The following is an 18,692-nucleotide window of genomic DNA, read 5'->3' on the forward strand; positions in this document are numbered from 1 at the left end:
AAGTAACCGTGGAGAGTTACCAGAGGAAGGGCTGTACCTGTGGAGTGGGCTGGGGTAATGACTGTTGGTGGCGTGCCCTGTGCCGTGCACTTTAAGTCCTTGATCTGAATTATCCACTTAGTCCCACAACCACCTTAAGAGGTAGGTACTCTGTCATCCCCACTTTATAGATGAAGTAGGAGCTTTTGGGGGGCTTCCCAGGTGGTAAAGAACTCACCTGCCAGCGCAGGAGACTTAAGAGATGCCGGTTGGATCCCTGGGTCAGGACAATCCCCTGGAGATGGAAATGGCCACTCACTCCAGTATTCTTGCCTGGGAAATCCCACAGATAGAGGAGCCAGGCAAGCTACAGTCCATGGGGTCACAAAGAGTCAGACACAACTGAAGTGACTCAGCACACATACACGTGGGAGTTTGAGGAGTATAAGGTCTCATAGCTGGGAAGTGGCAGAACCAAGCTGCAAGATTAAGTCTCTCTGTCTCCAGAGTCCAAGCCCTCAAGTCGCTGGGCTTTGAGAGAGTTCAGGGAAATCAGAGCTGATGGAGCCAGGGGAAAGTGCTTTAGCAAAGAATCCAACAGTATGCATGGTATCGTGACAATGAGGTTGAACCTCAGAAAACCACAGCCCACGATTCTCCTCCCTCTTGCCTCCAGCCCTGAAACCATGTAACTGTAGACCGTCCTCAGAAGTGGGGTAAGAAAAAGTGGGAGGAGAGAAATTCTGCTGTGCCAACTCAGTGGTTGGTAGTACTGGGCACGTGGTTTGTGGGAAAAGAAATTGAATGTCATGATATGAGTCAGTGGCTCAGCAGGTGTCTACTGACTACTTGATTGTGCTCAGCACTGTCTAGGCATCAACAAGATACTGTGGTCAACAAGACTGCAAGTTCCCGCTTTTCTAGAGCTTCCAGGCTCATAGAAGGAGAAAGGTGATAAACAAGTAACCGCATCAGTAACCTAGGTTATTTAGGAGAGTGATGAAGGCTCTGAAGGAAATAAATCAGATCATGGGATAAACAGTACCTGGGCAGAGTTGGCAAGAAGGCTGCTTTAGAAATGGTTATTAGTACAGGCTGAGGAAAGGACATTTTTTGTTGGGACCTGGAAGAGGCTGTGGAGAGAATGTTCAAGATAGAAATGACAGAGGCAGGAAAGAGTTTGGTGGTCCGAGGATATTTGGCCTGGCGCATTATGTGCAGACAGAGGCTGACGTGAGTTGGGAATAGAGTGTGGGCAGCAGTGTTACCTGGCATCTTTAGGCCAGAGCACAGGGTCTGGATTCTGTTTTAAGTGCATTGGGAATTTTTGTTCAGTTCATTTCTCAGGTCTTTCCACTTGTTTTAGTCTATTTTAGCTGTTATAACAATTACCGTAGACTGGGTGACTCAGACCACCAACATTTATTTCTCACAGTTCTTGGAAGCTGGATCTCCAAGTTCAAGGTGCTGGTCAATCCAGGTGGTATCTGGTGAGAGTCCAGTTCATGGTTTGAAAATGGCTGTCTTCTCCATATATCTTCATATGGTGGGAAGGAGCAGGGAGAGGGGGAGACAGAGGAAGCAGGCTTCCTTCTTATAAGGGCACCAATCGCATTCATGAGGGCTCCCTCCTCATGACTTAACTACCTCCAAGGCTCTAGCTCCTAATGCCATCACCTTGGAAGTTAGAATTTCAGCATATGAGTTATGTAGGAACACAAACATCCAGTCCATAACACCATTTGTATCATAAGTCAAGAAAATCCATATGAGGCTTTGCAGAGAAAAGTGAAGATTTTGAGGCATCATGTTTAATGAGCAACTGTGATAAGCCCAGAGTTTTCTGAAACATCTCTGGGACTGCACAGCTTGGAGACCACTTTTAGGAGATGGATTTGGCTATTCCTCAAAATGGAATGTGTTAGGATGAATACCCAACACTAAGTTTGTAAGGATTTTCCTAAAACTTACAATTGATCTCACATATCTCATGTATCCACTCCTAAAAGCGAATGGAACATTCTATAAATAACAAGGAACATAAAAGGAAAGTCTCTTTCCTGACAGTGAGCCAGTGGCCTGCTGAGAACTCCAAAGCTGAGGTCAATTCTCAGGTACAGGTGTTATCCTTGATCTCAGGCCAGAGGGCCAGGGCAGCAGGGCATCACTGCACATGGTCCTTTTGTCTACCTAGATATTTTGAAATTGAGAAAGCTACATGTCAGAAGTAGAAGTTTAGGGAAGGCTAGAAACCTAGTAAAGTATTATTCAGAAATCTCTTTCAACTTGTGGTTCAAGTCACTTAAAAACTTCAATTGCAATGGGTTGTTCTACAGAAGGGAACATTGTAAGTTGAAGCTCTTGTTTAACATAAGGGTTTGATTTTTCTGTTTTGTTTTTTAATATAAGTTAAGATGACATTTTTCTCCTGACTGAATGGACTTTTAGGGCCATGTTCAGGTTGCTCTTTTACTCACCTCCTCAAACCCACCTTTTTTTTTTAATATGAAGAGAGTTTTTGAAAAAGCTCAGGGGTGATTTCACTGGCAAAAGCCCCTGTGACTGGCTGCAGAGGCTTTTCCTGTCCAACAGACTAAATTCTAGAACTGTTCATTAAGTCCAGGAGTAATTTGAGTTCAATATAAAATTAGAAAGAAAGGTATATCCAATATCCAGTGAGTATCTGGGGAAGGTATTAAAGCCATGATTGTGTCTGTGTTTGTTTGTGTGTGTGTGTGTGTGTGTGTGCGTGCATGCTCAGTTTCTTCAGTCATGTCCGACTCTTTGTGACCCTATGGACTGTAGCCCACCAGGCTTCTCTGACCATGGGATTATCCAAGCAAGAATATTGGAGTGGGTTGCCATGCCATCCTCCAGGAGATTGACCCAACCCAGGGATCGAACCCTCGTCTACTAAGTCTCCTGCAGTGCAAGCGGATTTTTTACCACTGAGCCACCGGGGAAGCCCCAAAGCCATAATTGATAGGAGTTAATAAGTTATGAAGATACCAAAGAATCTTTCAGTTCAGTTCAGTTCAGTCGCTCAGTCATGTCTGACTCTTTGCGACCCCATGAATTGCGATTGCAGTTGCATGCCAGGCCTCCCTGTCCATCAGAATTCTTTAATGTATTCCATAAATATTAATATCATCTTTAAATTAAGAACATTTGGCAGATGTTGTATAGTGAATTGTGTAACCATGGCCAAGATGCCCCATCACCATCTGGAGGCAGAATCTCTAAATTGCAAAATTGTGTTTTGAGGGATGAATTTCTGTTGCTGTTTAGTCGCTAAGTTGTGTCCAACTCTTCTGTGACTCCATGGACTGTAGCCCGCCAGGCTCTACTGTCTATAGGATTTCCCAGGCAAGAATACTGGTGTGGGTTGCCATTTCCTTCTCCAGGGGATCTTCCTGACCTGGGATTGAACCCTCATCTCGAGCACTGGCAGGTGGATACTTTACCAATGAGCTATCAGGGAAGCCCTTGAGGGTTGAATAAACCACCCGAAAGTTGAAAATGTAAGCAGAACATCATAAAAGGATTGGAAACATCACTCTAGCTGAAAGGTGAACTTCTAGACGCATTGACTGCTAAGTCAAAATGTCCCAAAGGGTACCCTTAACTCCTGTTAGTTTCGAGATCAACTGATCTCCATTTCTTTTGTAATTTAGAGGACACTTGAGTGGTCATGTATGGATGTGAGAGTTGGACTGTGAAGAAAGCTGAGCACTGAAGAATTGATGCTTTTGAACTGTGGTGCTGGAGAAGACTCTTGCGAGTCCCTTGGACTGCAAGGAGATCCAACCAGTCCATTCTAAAGGAGACCAGTCCTGGGTGTTCATTGGAAGGACGATGCTAAGGCTAAAACTCCGATACTTGGGCCACCTCATGTGAAGAGTTGACTCATTGGAAAAGACCCTGAAACTGGGAGGGATTGGGGGCAGGAGGAGAAGGGGACAACAGAGGATGAGATGGCTGGATGGCATCACTGACTCGATGGACATGAGTTTGGGTGACCTCCGGGAGTTGGTGATGGACAGGGAGGCCTGGCATGCTGCAATTCATGGGGTCGCAAAGAGCTGGACACGACAGAGTGGCTGAACTGAACTGAACTGAACTGAACTGAGTTCTTAATTGGCTAGAGTAAAAGACAACTTGAAGTCAAGCTATTGTTAAGAAATGGTAGCTACAGTAGTGAAAAGAGAATAAGAACATGATGTCCTTTGAACAGTGGTTTCATTCACTTGGTGCCAATCAGTAAGTATTTGGTAAGCAGTTAACGATGGTTCTAGGCACCATGAGCTGTACTCAAGAAATATAATTGGGGAAAAGAACCATAAGTCAAATGACAGTGACCAATGCAGGGTAGTATCTAACTGATTATGAAATCATTTGACACTTTATTTTAAGAGCTGTATTGGCTGGAGAAAGCACTGGACCTTTAAGAATTAGGAAAGAATAAAAGGCGAGCGAAGGTAAGGCCAAGAGGGAGAAGGAGGGAAAGGGTATGGAAGGCAAGTGAACATGGAGCACTCAAGGAATGTAAAAGAGGGGCTGAGCCGGACCAGTGATTCCATGCTAGCAAGCAGTGGGACTATGTGGCCATGCAAGTCTGGATTGTCAAAACTGGGCAGAGCTATTTAGTTGATCGGCTGGACCGTCAGTGTCTGATACAGAATCCAGTGGCCATATGTGGCTATTGAGCACATGAAATGTGGCTCATCCAAACTGAGGTTCGCTAGAATGTAAAATACCTATTGGATTCCAAAGACTTGATACAAAGAAGAATGCAAGATTCCTCATTAATTATTTTATATTGGTGACACATTGAAGTGAAGCTATTTTGGATATGTTAAGTTAAATGAAAAATATAAAATTAATTTCACCTGTTTGCTTTTACTTTTTTAAAAACGTGACAACTAGAGAATTTTAAATTACCTATGTGGGGGTTTCCCTAGTGATCCAGTGGTTAAGATTCTGTGCTTCCAATGCAGGAGGCATGGTTTCAATTCTTGGTCAGGCAGCTTAGATCCCACATGCTGCTCAGCCAAAAAAATGTTACCTATGTGATCTCACATTATATTTTTCTTGGATAGTACTGTGCTAGGTAGAAAAGGCTTCACAGGTGAACAGGAGGAGGGGAACTGACAAAAAGTGATGCTTGAGTCTAGAAGTGCAGCTGGGGCGATTTCCTGAATACATTTGGCTAGTGCCTTCTCAAATTTCTTTTAAGGTGACACTTTTGACACCAATGGTAAAAAATCCACCTGCAATGTGGGAGACCTGGGTTCAGTCCCTGGGTTGGGAAGATCCCCTGGGGAAGGGAACAGCTACGCACTCCAGTATTCTGGCCTGGACAATTCATGGACAGAAGAGCCTGGCAGGCAATAGTCCATGGAGTGGCAAAGAGTCAGACACAACTGAGCAACTGTCATTTTCGTTGACATCGTATTTGTTTGTGATTTTTCTAACTTAAAAGAGAAGCATTGTGAAAGCAAGGCTGTGAGATCCCTAGAGCAGGTAACCAAGGCATTACCCAATGCCTTTGTCTTGAATAGGCAGTGTGTTTCACACCATAGTTTTTAGGCAAAGAATCATTTGGTCTTTAACTAAAAGTGAAAAAGTAAAAGTGTTAGTTATTCAGTCATGTCCAACTCTTTGGGACCCCCATGGACTATATGTAGCCCTCCAGGCTCCTCTGCCCATGTAATTCTCCAGGCAAGAATACTAGAGTGGGCAGCCATTCCCTTCTCCAGATCTTCCTGACCCAGGGATTGATCCCAGGTCTCCTGCATTGCAGGCAGATTCTTTACCATCTGAGTCACCAGGGAACTAAACTGGAAGCCAAATCTAAACTAACTAGTTAAAAGAACCCAAATAGAATAATATCAAGTGCTTTGTTGGGCTTACCAAGTCATTTAGGACATTTTCCTGTCATTTAAGCCAGGAGAACCTTCAAGACTCCAAAGAAAGCTTCACCTTTAGAAACCCATGGTAACATTAGAAGACTAAGTTTTGATAATAACCTTGGCTCAGACCATGTATCATACTTCTCTTCAGTCATTTGATGCCTGCTGCTGCTGCTGCTGCTAAGTCGATTCAGTCGTGTCCGACTCTGTGTGACCCCATAGACGGCAGCCCACCAGGCTCCCCCGTCCCTGGGATTCTCCAGGCAAGAACACTGGAGTGGGTTGCCATTTCTTTCTCCAGTGCATAAAAGTGGAAGTGAAATCGCTCCGTCGTGTCCAACTCTTGGTGACCCCACGGACCCTCCATCCATGGGATTTTCCAGGCAAGAGTACTGGAGTGGGTTGCCATTGCCTTCTCCCATCTGAGGCCTATGGACCCCCAAAATAACATAGCAATTTTAGAGGGACCTCCCCTAAAGTTTTGTGAAAGGCAGCCTAATGCACCCAGGTGCGTTTACAATGTACAGAGGTGAGCTCAGATGCTTTCCCCTGGACAGCAAGAGTAAAGGCCCTTTAAACTGAAATGACCAGATTTCAAGGGCAGATCCTGCCCATTATCAGACCCTGGAGTTTCTCCTCAGAGAACTTGGAGTTCTACAGTCCCACCTCGCCTTCCATCTCCCTGGCCCCTGAGGATGAATAGCACTTTCCCAAGCAGAATGCACATCTCAGGGCTGGAACTCTGAAGGCTTGCTAACTGTTAAACCTTAGGCAAATCCCCAACCTTCCTGAACTTCATTTCCTTATTTGTAAAATGGGCATCACAAGACCTCTCATGCTTACCCCCTTGCAGCCATGGTGCCCAAAGGAGATAACACATTCCTGAGTGCTCTGTAAGCCATAATGCGCTGAATGGATGGAAGGTTTTATTCTCATATTCCAATGTCTGTCTGCAAAAGCAAACTCTTCTGCATAACATTAGCACTAGAGCCTTCACCAACATCTGAAAATCAAATCATTTAGTATATTTATAGCACTTCCAGTAATATATAGGATTTCCAAAAATAAATAATTCAATGATGTTTTAAATAAAAAGTTGAGATTACAAGCCAGTTTGGTGCAAATACTATCAGGAATGAGTTTGTCTGCAAATAAATAAATTTGTGAGCTTCCTGTCATAAAAGGAAAAAAAAGGAAACCTAGTGGATATTTGAGTCCTCATTCAATATAAGGACGTATACAATGCATCTACAGAAAGGAGCTTCTTCCTGGCACTACTTTCTTGAAGGATTTATCAAATGGATTCCTATATGATTATGGAAGGCATTAGAAAAAACAGTAGTAATAAATTGACTTCATCTGTGGTTTTGCCAAAGTTTATGTTCTTCATATGGAGGTTTCTTATTTCAGCCTCTACATAAGTTGGGGATCTTGTTCTTGCTGAGTCCCCATTGACTGCCCTTTAGGAAGAAGAGGGCCCTTGGCAACAACATAAGCCTATGTTTTAAACCTCTCCGTGGACAACCGCCTGCCAGCTAAAGGGCTTTCCATCCTCTCCTGGGTCTCAGGAGAAGGTTCTTCCAGGTGTAAGAGTCCAGAGCCAATAAAAATGAACAGAAGAACGCTGGTGGCAAAGGGGTTCCCTCTTTGCCCCTTAACTGCTGGGCCCCAGAACATGGATCCCAGACCACCAAGGCCAAAGGTTCCAAAGCACCTTAGTGGGGGTGCTTCTGAGCTCAGGAAGGTGAGCCAGGTCCAGGGAGGGCTCTGCCCAACTTCTGACCTCGACCCACCTCTCTGCCTCCATCTTCCAGATCACACGGCAGCAGTACCAGAATGCGCTCACCGCCTGCCACATGGAAAGCTCACCCCAGTCCCCCGACATGGAGGCCTCCACGACCCGGGGCACACCCCAGACTCCCAAGGATGACCCTGCTGCCACCCTCCTGAGCCACCGGAGCAGCCTGCCGTGTAAGCCGGTTGGGAGGTGATGAGCCAGGCCGCTGTTGGGTGGGGACAGCCCGCCTCCCTCCTCGGCCCCGCCTCCCTCCTCGGCCCCGCCTCCCTCCTCGGCCCCGCCTCCCTCCTCGGCCCCGCCTCCCCCCTCGGCCCCCCCGCCCCCCCCGGCCCCCCCCTCCCCCTCGGCCCCGCCCCAGAGCTGCAGTCTTGTCCTGGGGGCGCCCCAGGTCTCCTCCAGAGCAGGGAGGTGACACACTTACTGTCCTCCCCAGGCAGCTGCTCAGATGGGCTGAGAAGCCCCGGCGAGGTCGTGTATCTGAGGATGGAGGAGATGGCCTTCACCCAGGAGGAAATGACCGACTTTGAGGAGCAGAGCACACAACAGCTCTCGCTGTCTCCTGCCGCTGTGCCCGCTAGAGCAGGTCAGGGAGGGAAACTGAGTCCCGTGGGAGTAAAGGGGGAAGGAGTCAAGGCCATTGGGTCCTGGTATGGCCCCAGGTGACCCAGGTGAGGGAAGTCTAGGACCATAGCCCCCACGTAAAACTCCCCACCTCCTTATGCTACCAGGGAGGGAACCCTAAGGCTTACTGTGCCCCTCCCCGGCATCAGATCCGCAGTAGTTTATTCTCAGAACACTGTTAGCTAGGTTTCCACCTGGATTCAGACCGTGGCTTCCCCATTTAGGAGTTCAGCAACTTTAGGCAAGTTACTCTAACCTAAGACTCAGTTCCCTTAGCTTAACAGATATCTTTCCTTCTGTATGTTGTTTTTTAGTCGTTCAGTCATGTCTGACGTTTTTGCGTCCCTGGTGATGGACAGGGAGGCCTAGCGTGCTGCAGTTCATGGAGTCGCAAAGAGTCGGACACGACTGAGCGACTGAACTGAACTGAACTGAACCGGACTATAGCCTACCAGGCTCCTCTGACCATGGTGTTTCCTAGGCAAGAATACTGGAGTGGGTTGCCATTTCCTTTTCCAGGGGAACTTCCCGACCCAGAATCAAACTCACATCCCCTGCATTAGCAGACGGGTACTTTACCACTGAGCATCCAAGGAAACCCATTCTTCCTTATGTTAATAGATAAAAATCACGGTGGCTACTTCATGAAGTAGCTTTGAGCAGAAATGAAATAACATTTATAGGAGGGTGCATCACAGTACTGGTACTGTGCTCCCTAAATATTAGGAAGTTATTATTAGGCCTAATTTATAGATTAGGAAAGGCTTCCCTGGTGGCTCAAGACAGTATAGAATCCGCCTGCAATGCAGAAGTCTTGGGTTAAATCCCTGGGTTGGGAAGATTGCCTGAAGGAGGGCGTGACAACCCACTCCAATATTCTTGTCTGGAGAATCCCCATGTACCAAAGAACCTGGCAGGTTACAGTCCTTGGGGTTGCAAAGAGTCAGACACAAATGAGCAATTGAGCACATAGATTAGGAAACTGAGGTCAGCCTTTGCTCTTACTGGCAGGGCTCTTCCCTTTCTTTGAGTCCCTGAGACTAGCAGTAATCTGTAGGGTCTGTCCTGATCCCCGAGATCATAGCACCTCCTACAGAGACAATACTCCTGTCTTGACTGCAGTGTTGCTCCAAGCTCTCAGCGTCCCACCAGTCCTGAGATCCTTCTGTGCTTGCCTCATCCAGCTAATCGTCTCCATGTATTCTGCCGCCCCCCTACACCAACGACCCCAAAGCCAGCACCCATCCCGCCTCCAGACCCGCCCCAGTCCGCAAGCCTGAGATCCTCCAGGTCCAGAGCAGTGACCTGACAATTGCTCATAGACTTTTGAAGTCAGTGAGATAACGTGTTTGAACTTGTGGCTAACTCAGAAAATCTAGGATATGCATAATCACGATTCCAGGACCTGAATTTAGAATGATGGTTTTTCTCCTGTGCACACTGATTTTAATAGCTAACACATGTAGCAAGAAGTTATATCAAAGGAATGAGAATAGAGGAGATGGGCCAGTCTTTGGAGATTATTCCAGTCCATCCTCCTCATATGACACATGAGGGCCTACGCCTGGAGAAGGGAACTGACTTGCCCAGTCCTCTCCACCATTTGCCTCCCCAATGAGATTCAGAGGCATTGGTGGTCAGGGCCTGGGTCCCTTTCCAGCTCTCAGATCTGGCAGTTCTCTGAATCTCCCCTGGGTTTAGTGGAAGAAGAGAGCACGAGCTTAGTTGTTATTGAGCCCTGTGATTTTCCAGTATCCACGCAAGGAGAAGAAGGTGAAGGTGACACCCGACCTGTCCTCCAAGGTGCTTCTTGTCTGGCAGATGCTGAGTGGAAATGCTCGTGTTCTCGTCTCTGTCTGACCTAACAGTGTTTGGAGAGTTGGATTCCTGCTCCTCTTCTCTTGCTTCTTAGTTCTGTTTGTGGCCCTAAAAAGCCTCTTGCTAAGTGATTAGAGCCTTTTTCTTCCTGGACATCCCTTTCATGTTACAGCCACCACTGCCTTGGCTCTGGTTTTGAGCTTTCACCTGCCAAGGAACATTGACAAAAAACACCCTACCTGGATCCCTGGGTGTTCAGGTGGAAAGGCTTGTGTTCTGTCTTCTTTTCTTTTTCTCAGCATCAGATAGTGAATGTTGTCATATCAACCTGGACACAGAGACCAGCCCCTGCAGCAGCGACTTGGAGGAAACCATGGGCAGGAAGTTGCTGAGAACCTTGAGTGAGTACTTCTTTACCAGGATGAAAACCACCCACCAGCTGATTAGTACGAAAAACATGCTAGGATCTTACTCCTGAAGGAGAAACCATTGACTCCTTTGGGGAAGCCAAATGAGGTACAATTGTGGAAACCTGTAATGGGGTTTGGGCAGGCACTGCACCCTTGATAGTTTGGGCACCTGTCCCATTCAGTGGGTAGTTGTCTAGGGCAGGAGTCTGTAAACCATGGACACAGATCAAATCCTGACCTCCTCCCCTGCCCATTCCTATAAAAACTAAGGAGGCTCCCCTGTGGCTCAGACAGTAAAGAATCTGCCTGCAATGTGGGAGACCTGGGTTCGATCCCTGGGTTGGGAAGATCCCCTGGAGAAGGGAATGGCAACCCACTCCAGTATTCTTGCCTAGAGAATTTCCTGGACAGAGGAGCCTCGTGGGCTACCGTCCATAGGGTCGCAAAGAGTTAGACAGGACTGAGCGACTAACACTTTCACTTTCACTTTATTGGATTATAGAACCCAGTAGCCTTTGATGGCCACATTGGCAGAGTTAAGTAGTTGCAACAGGGACCAAATGGCCTGCAAAACCTAAAATACTTACAATCTGGTCTTTTAAAGAAAATTTGTGTTGAGGAAACTCAATAAAAAAGGAGAGCAGTATCCTCTGTGGAAGGAAGTCCATGGCAGGGAGAACAAGGTGAAAAATACTCCTTTCCAAAAACAATGGAGCTGGGAACAGAGTACCCTTCCACCCCTACATACCCCAATGCAGAAGAGAGGTTGCCTCTGATCTAGAGAGTATAAGTACCTGGGGATGGCTCCCAGCTACACCCACCACCTTGGCTCAGGGACATCAAAGTACATGAGGCCAGTCTTCTCTCTGAGGGTGTCTCGCAACCATTTGAGCTGGGGATGAGGAGGCATGCTCCTTTCGCTCCATCCTGTCCAGGAAATCTCCGATATATTGGCACTAGTCTGGCTTTTTGGAGATGTCATCTCGGGTGAAAGGTGCATTCTAATCCTTCAAGATGTCCATATGCTGATATTAGCACCTGGAGACAATGCAGACTACTGCCAGACTATCAAGGGCTTTGTCTCCATTTCTGCTTCTATTCTGAAGAGCACTTGGGCCCCCGAGAGAGTACTCACGTTCTCCCAGCCTTACAGATTGACCCTTAGAAACTGTGTTTTTCAGGTGGTCGAAAAAGGAAGAGGTCACCAGATGGAGAGAGAACCTCTGAGGAGAACTCCAACTTAACGCCTCTCATCACATGACAGGGCTGTTGGCATCCACTGGGGGCGTGAGATTCCAGAGCTCTGGGGAGAACCCATCCTCCCGTCATCTGCTTCTCCCCAAGGCCTCCCACTGGTGACAGAGCGAACTGCTTTCTTTACCACCTCTTCACCCCTAGCCGTCAGTGTGGCAGATTTTCTCTCATCGCCTCCAGTTTGACTCAGAGCCTTGCGGTGGCCGTGATGGAAGGTGCTGCCTCAGTGGAACATGCTAGAAATGATCTCGTGCACAACACAGTCTGGGACTGCAGAAGAAATGACCCCAGGCTGACAACGCCACTCTAGGACCCCTGATGCATTTCCTGTTCCTTAGTGCCCCTTGGCACCACATTTCATGCTTCCCTTAGAGCAAAAGGTGCCACTTGCAGGTGAGAACAAAGGAGGCTGGCGCAGCAGGTAGGAGGGTTAGTTCAGGAGACGCACCAAGAATTTCTGCAAAACACTAGAGCAGCGGGACTCAGTTATGTTGCCATGTGACGTCACAGGACAGAAAACTGTTGGTGACCAGTTTCCTGTTAGAAGAGCAGCAGCCTGGGAGGTGTGTCCCAGCTGGAATGGAAAGAATGTACGATGGAACCTCGAGTCACTGTATTTCCCAGGGACACGTCTGTTTTGGCTCCTGATCAGTAGTCATCAGTCCATCAGTAAATCTGCTCTGGAAGAGGAGGGGCAAGAAGAAGAGAAACCCATTTGGGAGCCAGAGATGGAACTTCAGGTTTTAAATTTAAAAAAAAAAAAAATATATATATATATATATATATATATATATGGAAAAGTTTTAGCCATGATAAACCAAAGAGTGCCCAGGTCAGCCAAGAAGGATGCAAGCTCTCATGCGGCTTCAGTGTGTATTACACTGGAACATTGAAGAATCACTCTTCCTTTTTTGTCCATTCCCCCACCCCCACCCTTTCCTCCACTCCATCAAGTCAGCTGAGTGTACTTTATTCTGAGAATGTACCAGATCTCTGCATAAAGTACCAGAGAGAGCTGGTACATTCAACACCATTTTCACCTGATGTTGGGCTTCCCTTGTGGCTCAGCTGGTAAAGATAACGCCTGCAATGCAGGAGACCTGGGTTCGATTCCTGGGTCAGGAAGATCCCCTAGAGAAGGGAAAGGATACTCACTCCAGTGTTCTTGCCTGGAGAATTTCATGGACTGTGTAGTCCATGGGGTCACAAAGAATCTGATGCGACTAAGCAACTTGAACCCCACTTCACGTCACTTGGGACAGGTGCAATTCCAAGCGTAACCACCAGATGGCAGGATGACTGCACAGACCTGGTTGAAGAGCAAACTGATCAGAAACCACAGAGCCAGCCTTATGAAAATGTGGAAGGAAGTGAAGGTTGTCTTTGGGACACCTGTATCCCTTTCTGATGTATATCCCCCCCCCACTGGGTTCTGTCGACCAGGGATCCAGTGATCCAGTGCTCATCTCAAAACCATTCCCTAACTTTTTTCTGGGGATGTAATTCTCAGGCTTCCCTCATTTTCCTCCAAAACCATTACTTCCACCTCCCTATACCCATTCAATCAATAATCACATAGAGGGTGGAGAGACTGATAATTCCTCTGGGTTATTTGCATCTCGAAAGAAAATGCTTACCCACGGGAACATTTACCTCAGGGGTTCTTAACTTGGGGTCCGTCACTCCAGGGGGTCCATCGTTGGACTTCAGAGGGTCTATGAAACCCCTAACTCTGTCAGAATTTAGTGTCTGGCTTCTTATGTGTGTTTTCCAGAGGGCTAAAGCTTTCATACGATTCTCAAAGTTCTCAGACCCACAAAGTATTAAAATCCACTATTTTAACTAGTGGAACTTTCAGCCCAGAGTTTCTGCAATGCAGAATGAAGTGAATACTGGGTAGTTTGAGACAGATTTTTAGTTGTAAATGGTCTTCCCAAGTGTCCATCAACTCGATGGCGAAAGCTGGCACCCACCAAGTGGAACTCGTCAGAAGTCCTTGGCATACCCTATGGTATTGTACAGCGTACACCCACGTAACTGAGTCCCCACCAGGCCCCAGCAGGTGTCTAGGGGCACAGCATGTGGAGGTGGACTTCGCCTTTTTCAGCAGTGTATTACTGACTTCACATCCTTTGCCTGGCCCTGCCTGAGGCTCAGCAGTGCATGACTTCTCATAGATAACTCACAGCTACCACTCACCCCCAACACCTACCCTTGCCTGGTAGAAACAGCCAAAGTGTTAGCCCTCGGTGCTGGGTGCCTCTGACCCAAACCAGTGAGTGCTGTTCCAAACAAGATCTGCAGTCACGCAGTCTTCTTGGCCAGCTGGCCACTGACCCAAGGGTCCCGCCTGGCTGGTCTTCCCTTCATTACCCCTCAGGCCACTGCTGTTGCTTTTCACTTGTCTCTTTGCAGAATCCCTAAGGAGCCTGCCATCACTCCTCTCCCTTTACCCTGCCCCATCCCAAGATTTTCTTCAGGTTAAAAAAAAAGTTAAAAAAAAGAGGATTTTGAAATAAAGTATTTATGAAGGCTCAATACATTGTAAATAATTTTTGAATAAAATAAAAATCCTTTTCCTGGACTATCGCTGTTTTCCTTGCCCCTGCATCTCAGAGTTCCAAAGTGGTTTTCGAATGAGATGTAGGGTGGGGTGGGGCACACACATAATTACCTTACCTGAGGGCCACTTGCCTGAAGAGGCACCCCTCTCAAGGCTAGGTGTGAGGTTGCAGGTGAGGTTGCAGGTAAGGTTACAGGAAAGCTCTGTGCTCTGCTTTGGGATGTCAGATGTGTAAGATCTTGCAGGAACAAATTTCAGAAATGGAAAGTAAAACCCAGATGAGAAGCCAGATTGTGACTTTAGACAAGAAAGGCACATGAGGATGAAAATGAGAAGGGCTGGCATTTTTCAGAGCCCTGTGTTTGCGAGGCGCTGGACTGGGTGCCTTCCAAGTTCAAGGTCTTAGGGGCCAGATCCAGTCTAGCATTTAAAGCAATGTGCTGGTCACACTGGCTCACTTCTGCAGGCCCTTTGGAGAGGAACCAAAGTAGCCCAATTCCAGTGATTTCCAACCAGAGGCTGGGAAAAGGAACAAGGGAGCAGGGAGGGCTTATTGAGTAGTTATAAACCAAGACAGGAACAAGGGGCCAGCCAACAGGTGGGCAGTCACTGAAGTATTGATGGACTTTGTGGAAGGTTGGAATCTCTCACCTACGACCGTCTCCAACCAGTACACAGGACAATTAGTGAGCGACCTGCACCAGGACTGCTTGGGATTCTTCCCAGGAGCTGCCACAGGCTGTAAAGTTCACTGTGCATGCATGCTCTGAGATGTTCGATTCTCTGAAACTCCCTGGACGGTAGCCCACCAGGCTCCTCTGTCCATGGTATTCTCCAGGCAAGAAAACTGGAATGGGTTGCCATTTCCTAGTCCAGGGGATCTTCCCAACCCAAGGATCAAACCTGCATCTCCTAGGTCCCCTGAATCGGCAGGTAGGCTCTTTACCACTAGCACCAGCTGGGAAGCTCCTAAAGTTCATTAACGGTAAATAAATGATGTGATGTTAATTGCTCAGTTATGTCTGACTCTTTGCGATCCCATGGACTATAGCCCACCAGACTCTTCTATCCATGGAATTCTCCAGGCCAGAATACTGGATTGGGTAGACTTTCCCTTCTCCAAGGGATCTTCCCAACCCAGGGATCAAATCCAGATCTCTTGCATTGCAGGCAGATTCTTTATCATCTGAGCCACGAGGGAAGCCTTAAATAAATGATACTAATAACTATTTTGTTGATGGTTTTATGTGAACTTCAAAGGTAGGATCAGCCCAGCACTCATGGGCCTAGTCTTCACCGCTTCCTGGCCATGGAACCTTGAGCAATTCATAACCTATTTCACAGACTGTGATACAGGACAGGGACCATGCTCCTTCCCAGGATGGTTTTGAGAAAGAAACGAGTGTGCCTACATGTAGAAGCGCATGGAGAAGCCCTGCAGTAAAGAACCTTGTGTAACTGGCCAAGGCCAGCTTTTCCCAGACTTGCCCAAGGCCATTCATGTGAACATTAGTGGGAAAAAGGAACACACTGCAGGGAATAGACATGTAAGAAGAGAATCAAGAAGGCCAGATTCTCACGAGATTGGGACTTCTTTATATGCTAAAAACATTTGAGCACTTTGGTAAGTATACTTTGGCTTAAAGTGTTTCCAATTGATTTTTCATTAGCAATCCCCCCCAGAGAGAAATACTAAATTCAAATTCTCCCCAACAAGAGAAATTAAGATACCCAGAAATAAGATTTTGTCAAGTAGGATTTTGCTTTGGAAGACCACAAAACCACTTTAATATTTTAGACCTTCTTTTGCCTTCACGAACCAATCTTTGCTACCTTAGAGAATTCAGTTTAAAACTATGTTTGGGAAGAATGATAGATTGACAGAAGGTAGAAATCACTGGACTCCAGTTTTTCTCATTCCCTTATGAAGGGCAAGCATCTTTAAATAGGAAGGAGAACAAATATTGATAGAAAGGAAAATAAAATGAAAGGTAATGGAGAGATGAGTGTGAGGTCACATCCATTCGCATCCTCCAGACCCCGTCACGCGTTCTCTGCAGGACTCCGGGGAACCAGCCGGGTGGTGAAGGATCTAGAGGCCATAATCTGTGTGGAAACACTGAAGCATCATGGAGGATGGAGTTTCACATGGAGAAGCAAAAGCAAGAATACCAACTACTACTCTCAAATATTTGAAAGGTCTTCAATCAGAAGTACCCAGAGATTTAGTGTGTGTGGTTTAAAGGAAGGGAGGAGGGGAGCCAGGGGACAGGGTAGATGGAAATCAAATTCTGGATCAAGGTAAAAGACCTCTTTAATGAAAATGCTCCATCAGTAGAATGGGATGTTTCACCAAGTATCCAAAGAACACAACCACCCCCCGCCAACCCAACCCAGTTAAAAGTGGTGAATCAGGGACAACACGGAAGAGACCCTTGCATTGGGAGAGAGAGGCTGCAGCTGATGACTTCTAAAATCTTGATTGGCCCTCAAGACTGTAGCATTTTAGGGACTTCCCTTGCAGTCCAGTGGTTAAGAATCCACATTTCCTCTGCAAGGGGTGCACGTTTGAACCCTGGTTGGGGAACTAAGATTCCACATGCAGTACAATGCAGCCAATTTTTTTTTTTAATTTTTAAAAATTAACAGACTGTAAAATTTTATTGTTTTTGTCTTGAGGTTGGGTACGTACAGGGCTTGCAGGCCTGTGGGGTGCAGCCCAACACTGAGTGTTCCTGACTTGCTGACTTAACAAGATTTATAGGATAGTGCCATGGACCTATGCTCCAGGAGCTCCTGAAGGTTGCTAAGCCTCAGAGTGATCCGCAGGCTGAGGCGCTGGGTGCCCCTCCCCCGGCCCAGAAACTTCCCATTCTAAGACAGCCCCATGACTCTGGCAGTGGTCCTTTGAGCCTCAGCCTCATGTAAGGAGTGGGTGTGAAGTTCCTCCGGGTTATTTATGGTAATCATGAGGATTAAGACGCTTCCCCGGTGGCTCAGACTAAGATCATGGCATCCAGTCCCATCACTTCATGGCAAATAGATGGGGAAACAATAGAAACAGTGAGAGACTTTATTTTCTTGGGCTCCAAAATCACTGCAGATGGTAACTGCAGGCTTGAAATTAAAAGACACTTGCTCCTTGGAAGAAAAGCTACGACCAACCTAGACAGCATATTAAAAAGCAGAGACATTACTTTACCAACAAAGGTCCATATATAGTCAAAGCTATGGTTTTTCCAGTAGTCATGTATGGATGTGAGAGTTGGACCATAAAGCTGAGCACCGAAGAATTGACGCTTTTGAACTGCGGTGTTGGAGAAGACTCTTGAGAGTCCCTTGGACAGCAAGGAGACCCAACCAGTCCATTCTGAAGGAAATCAGTTCTGAATATTCATTGGAAGGACTGATCCTGAAGCTGAAGCTCCACTCCTTTGGCCACCAGATGTGAAGAACTGTCTCATTGGAAAAGACCCTGATGCTGGGAAAGATTGAAAGCAGAAAGAAAGGGGGATGACAGACGATGAGATGGCTGGATGGAATCACCAACTCGATGGACATGAGTTTGAGCAAGCTCCGGGAGTTGGTGATGGACAGAGAAGCCTGGCGTGCTGCAGTCCATGGGGCTGCAGAGTCAGACATGACTGAGACACTGAACTGAACTGAGGACTAAGATAATTTCTGAGTGCTAAGTAACGTTAGAGTCCCAGATTCCAGTGACTTCCCACTGTCCTCTGTTCCCTCCAGAATCCTCCATCGTGACATGAGATTTGTCTGAACAATGCTTCCAGCCACTGCTCGTCAGGTACGAGGAATGGGGAGGAGCTCTCGCCTTGCACTGAGGGAAGGTTTGCTTCTAGCGTAACTGGATTCTTGGCGAGGGATGTGTGGTTCTTCCCTTGAAAGGCAAAGGCGTTGCTGTGCCGTTTGCCAAGTCAGGAACCAGGAGGAGATACATGGTGTCCTATTCCAGGCAGATGCTGAAGAAGGAACTGGTGAGGGATAGGAATTGGTGAGGAGTGTCTTCCCTCTTCCTGTGAGGGAAGAGTGAAAAACTGGACAGGTATTTTCAGGAAGGGAGGGCCAAGGGAAGGAGGCAGCCCTGGATAAACGTGGTCACCTTGTGCCTTTTTGAGTCACAAAGGGAAGAGATTGAGATGAGGCTCCAGAGAGACTGAATTCTGACAGAGAAGGCCCTGCGGTCTACTCTGCCCTTGACACTGAGCGTGTCACAGGCCACGCTGTGAGACCCTGAGAGCTGCTCGGTACTCACCCTTCCTGCTGTTGGAGATTCAGAGGGAGGCCTGGCAGCAGGGTTAAGGAACAGGTTAAACGTG

At 47.1% G+C, this 18,692-nt stretch overlaps 1 protein-coding gene across 1 annotated transcript in view; it reads left to right on the forward strand.

Annotated features, from left to right (window-relative positions):
• Positions 1–12,768, forward strand: part of CNNM1 (cyclin and CBS domain divalent metal cation transport mediator 1) — a 65,254-nt gene extending 52,486 nt beyond the window's left edge. The window contains exons 8-11 of the mRNA XM_040254195.1: positions 7,706–7,862; positions 8,123–8,272; positions 10,428–10,529; positions 11,720–12,768. Of these exons, the coding sequence (XP_040110129.1) occupies positions 7,706–7,862; positions 8,123–8,272; positions 10,428–10,529; positions 11,720–11,799 (489 nt within the window). The 3' untranslated portion in view covers positions 11,800–12,768. The remainder of the gene's footprint in view (positions 1–7,705; positions 7,863–8,122; positions 8,273–10,427; positions 10,530–11,719) is intronic.
• The last annotated feature ends 5,924 nt before the right edge of the window (positions 12,769–18,692 follow it).

The sequence above is a fragment of the Oryx dammah genome, unplaced genomic scaffold (genome assembly GCF_014754425.2).
Source record: "Oryx dammah isolate SB20612 unplaced genomic scaffold, SCBI_Odam_1.1 HiC_scaffold_14, whole genome shotgun sequence".
Classification (NCBI taxonomy): Eukaryota; Metazoa; Chordata; class Mammalia; order Artiodactyla; family Bovidae; genus Oryx; species Oryx dammah.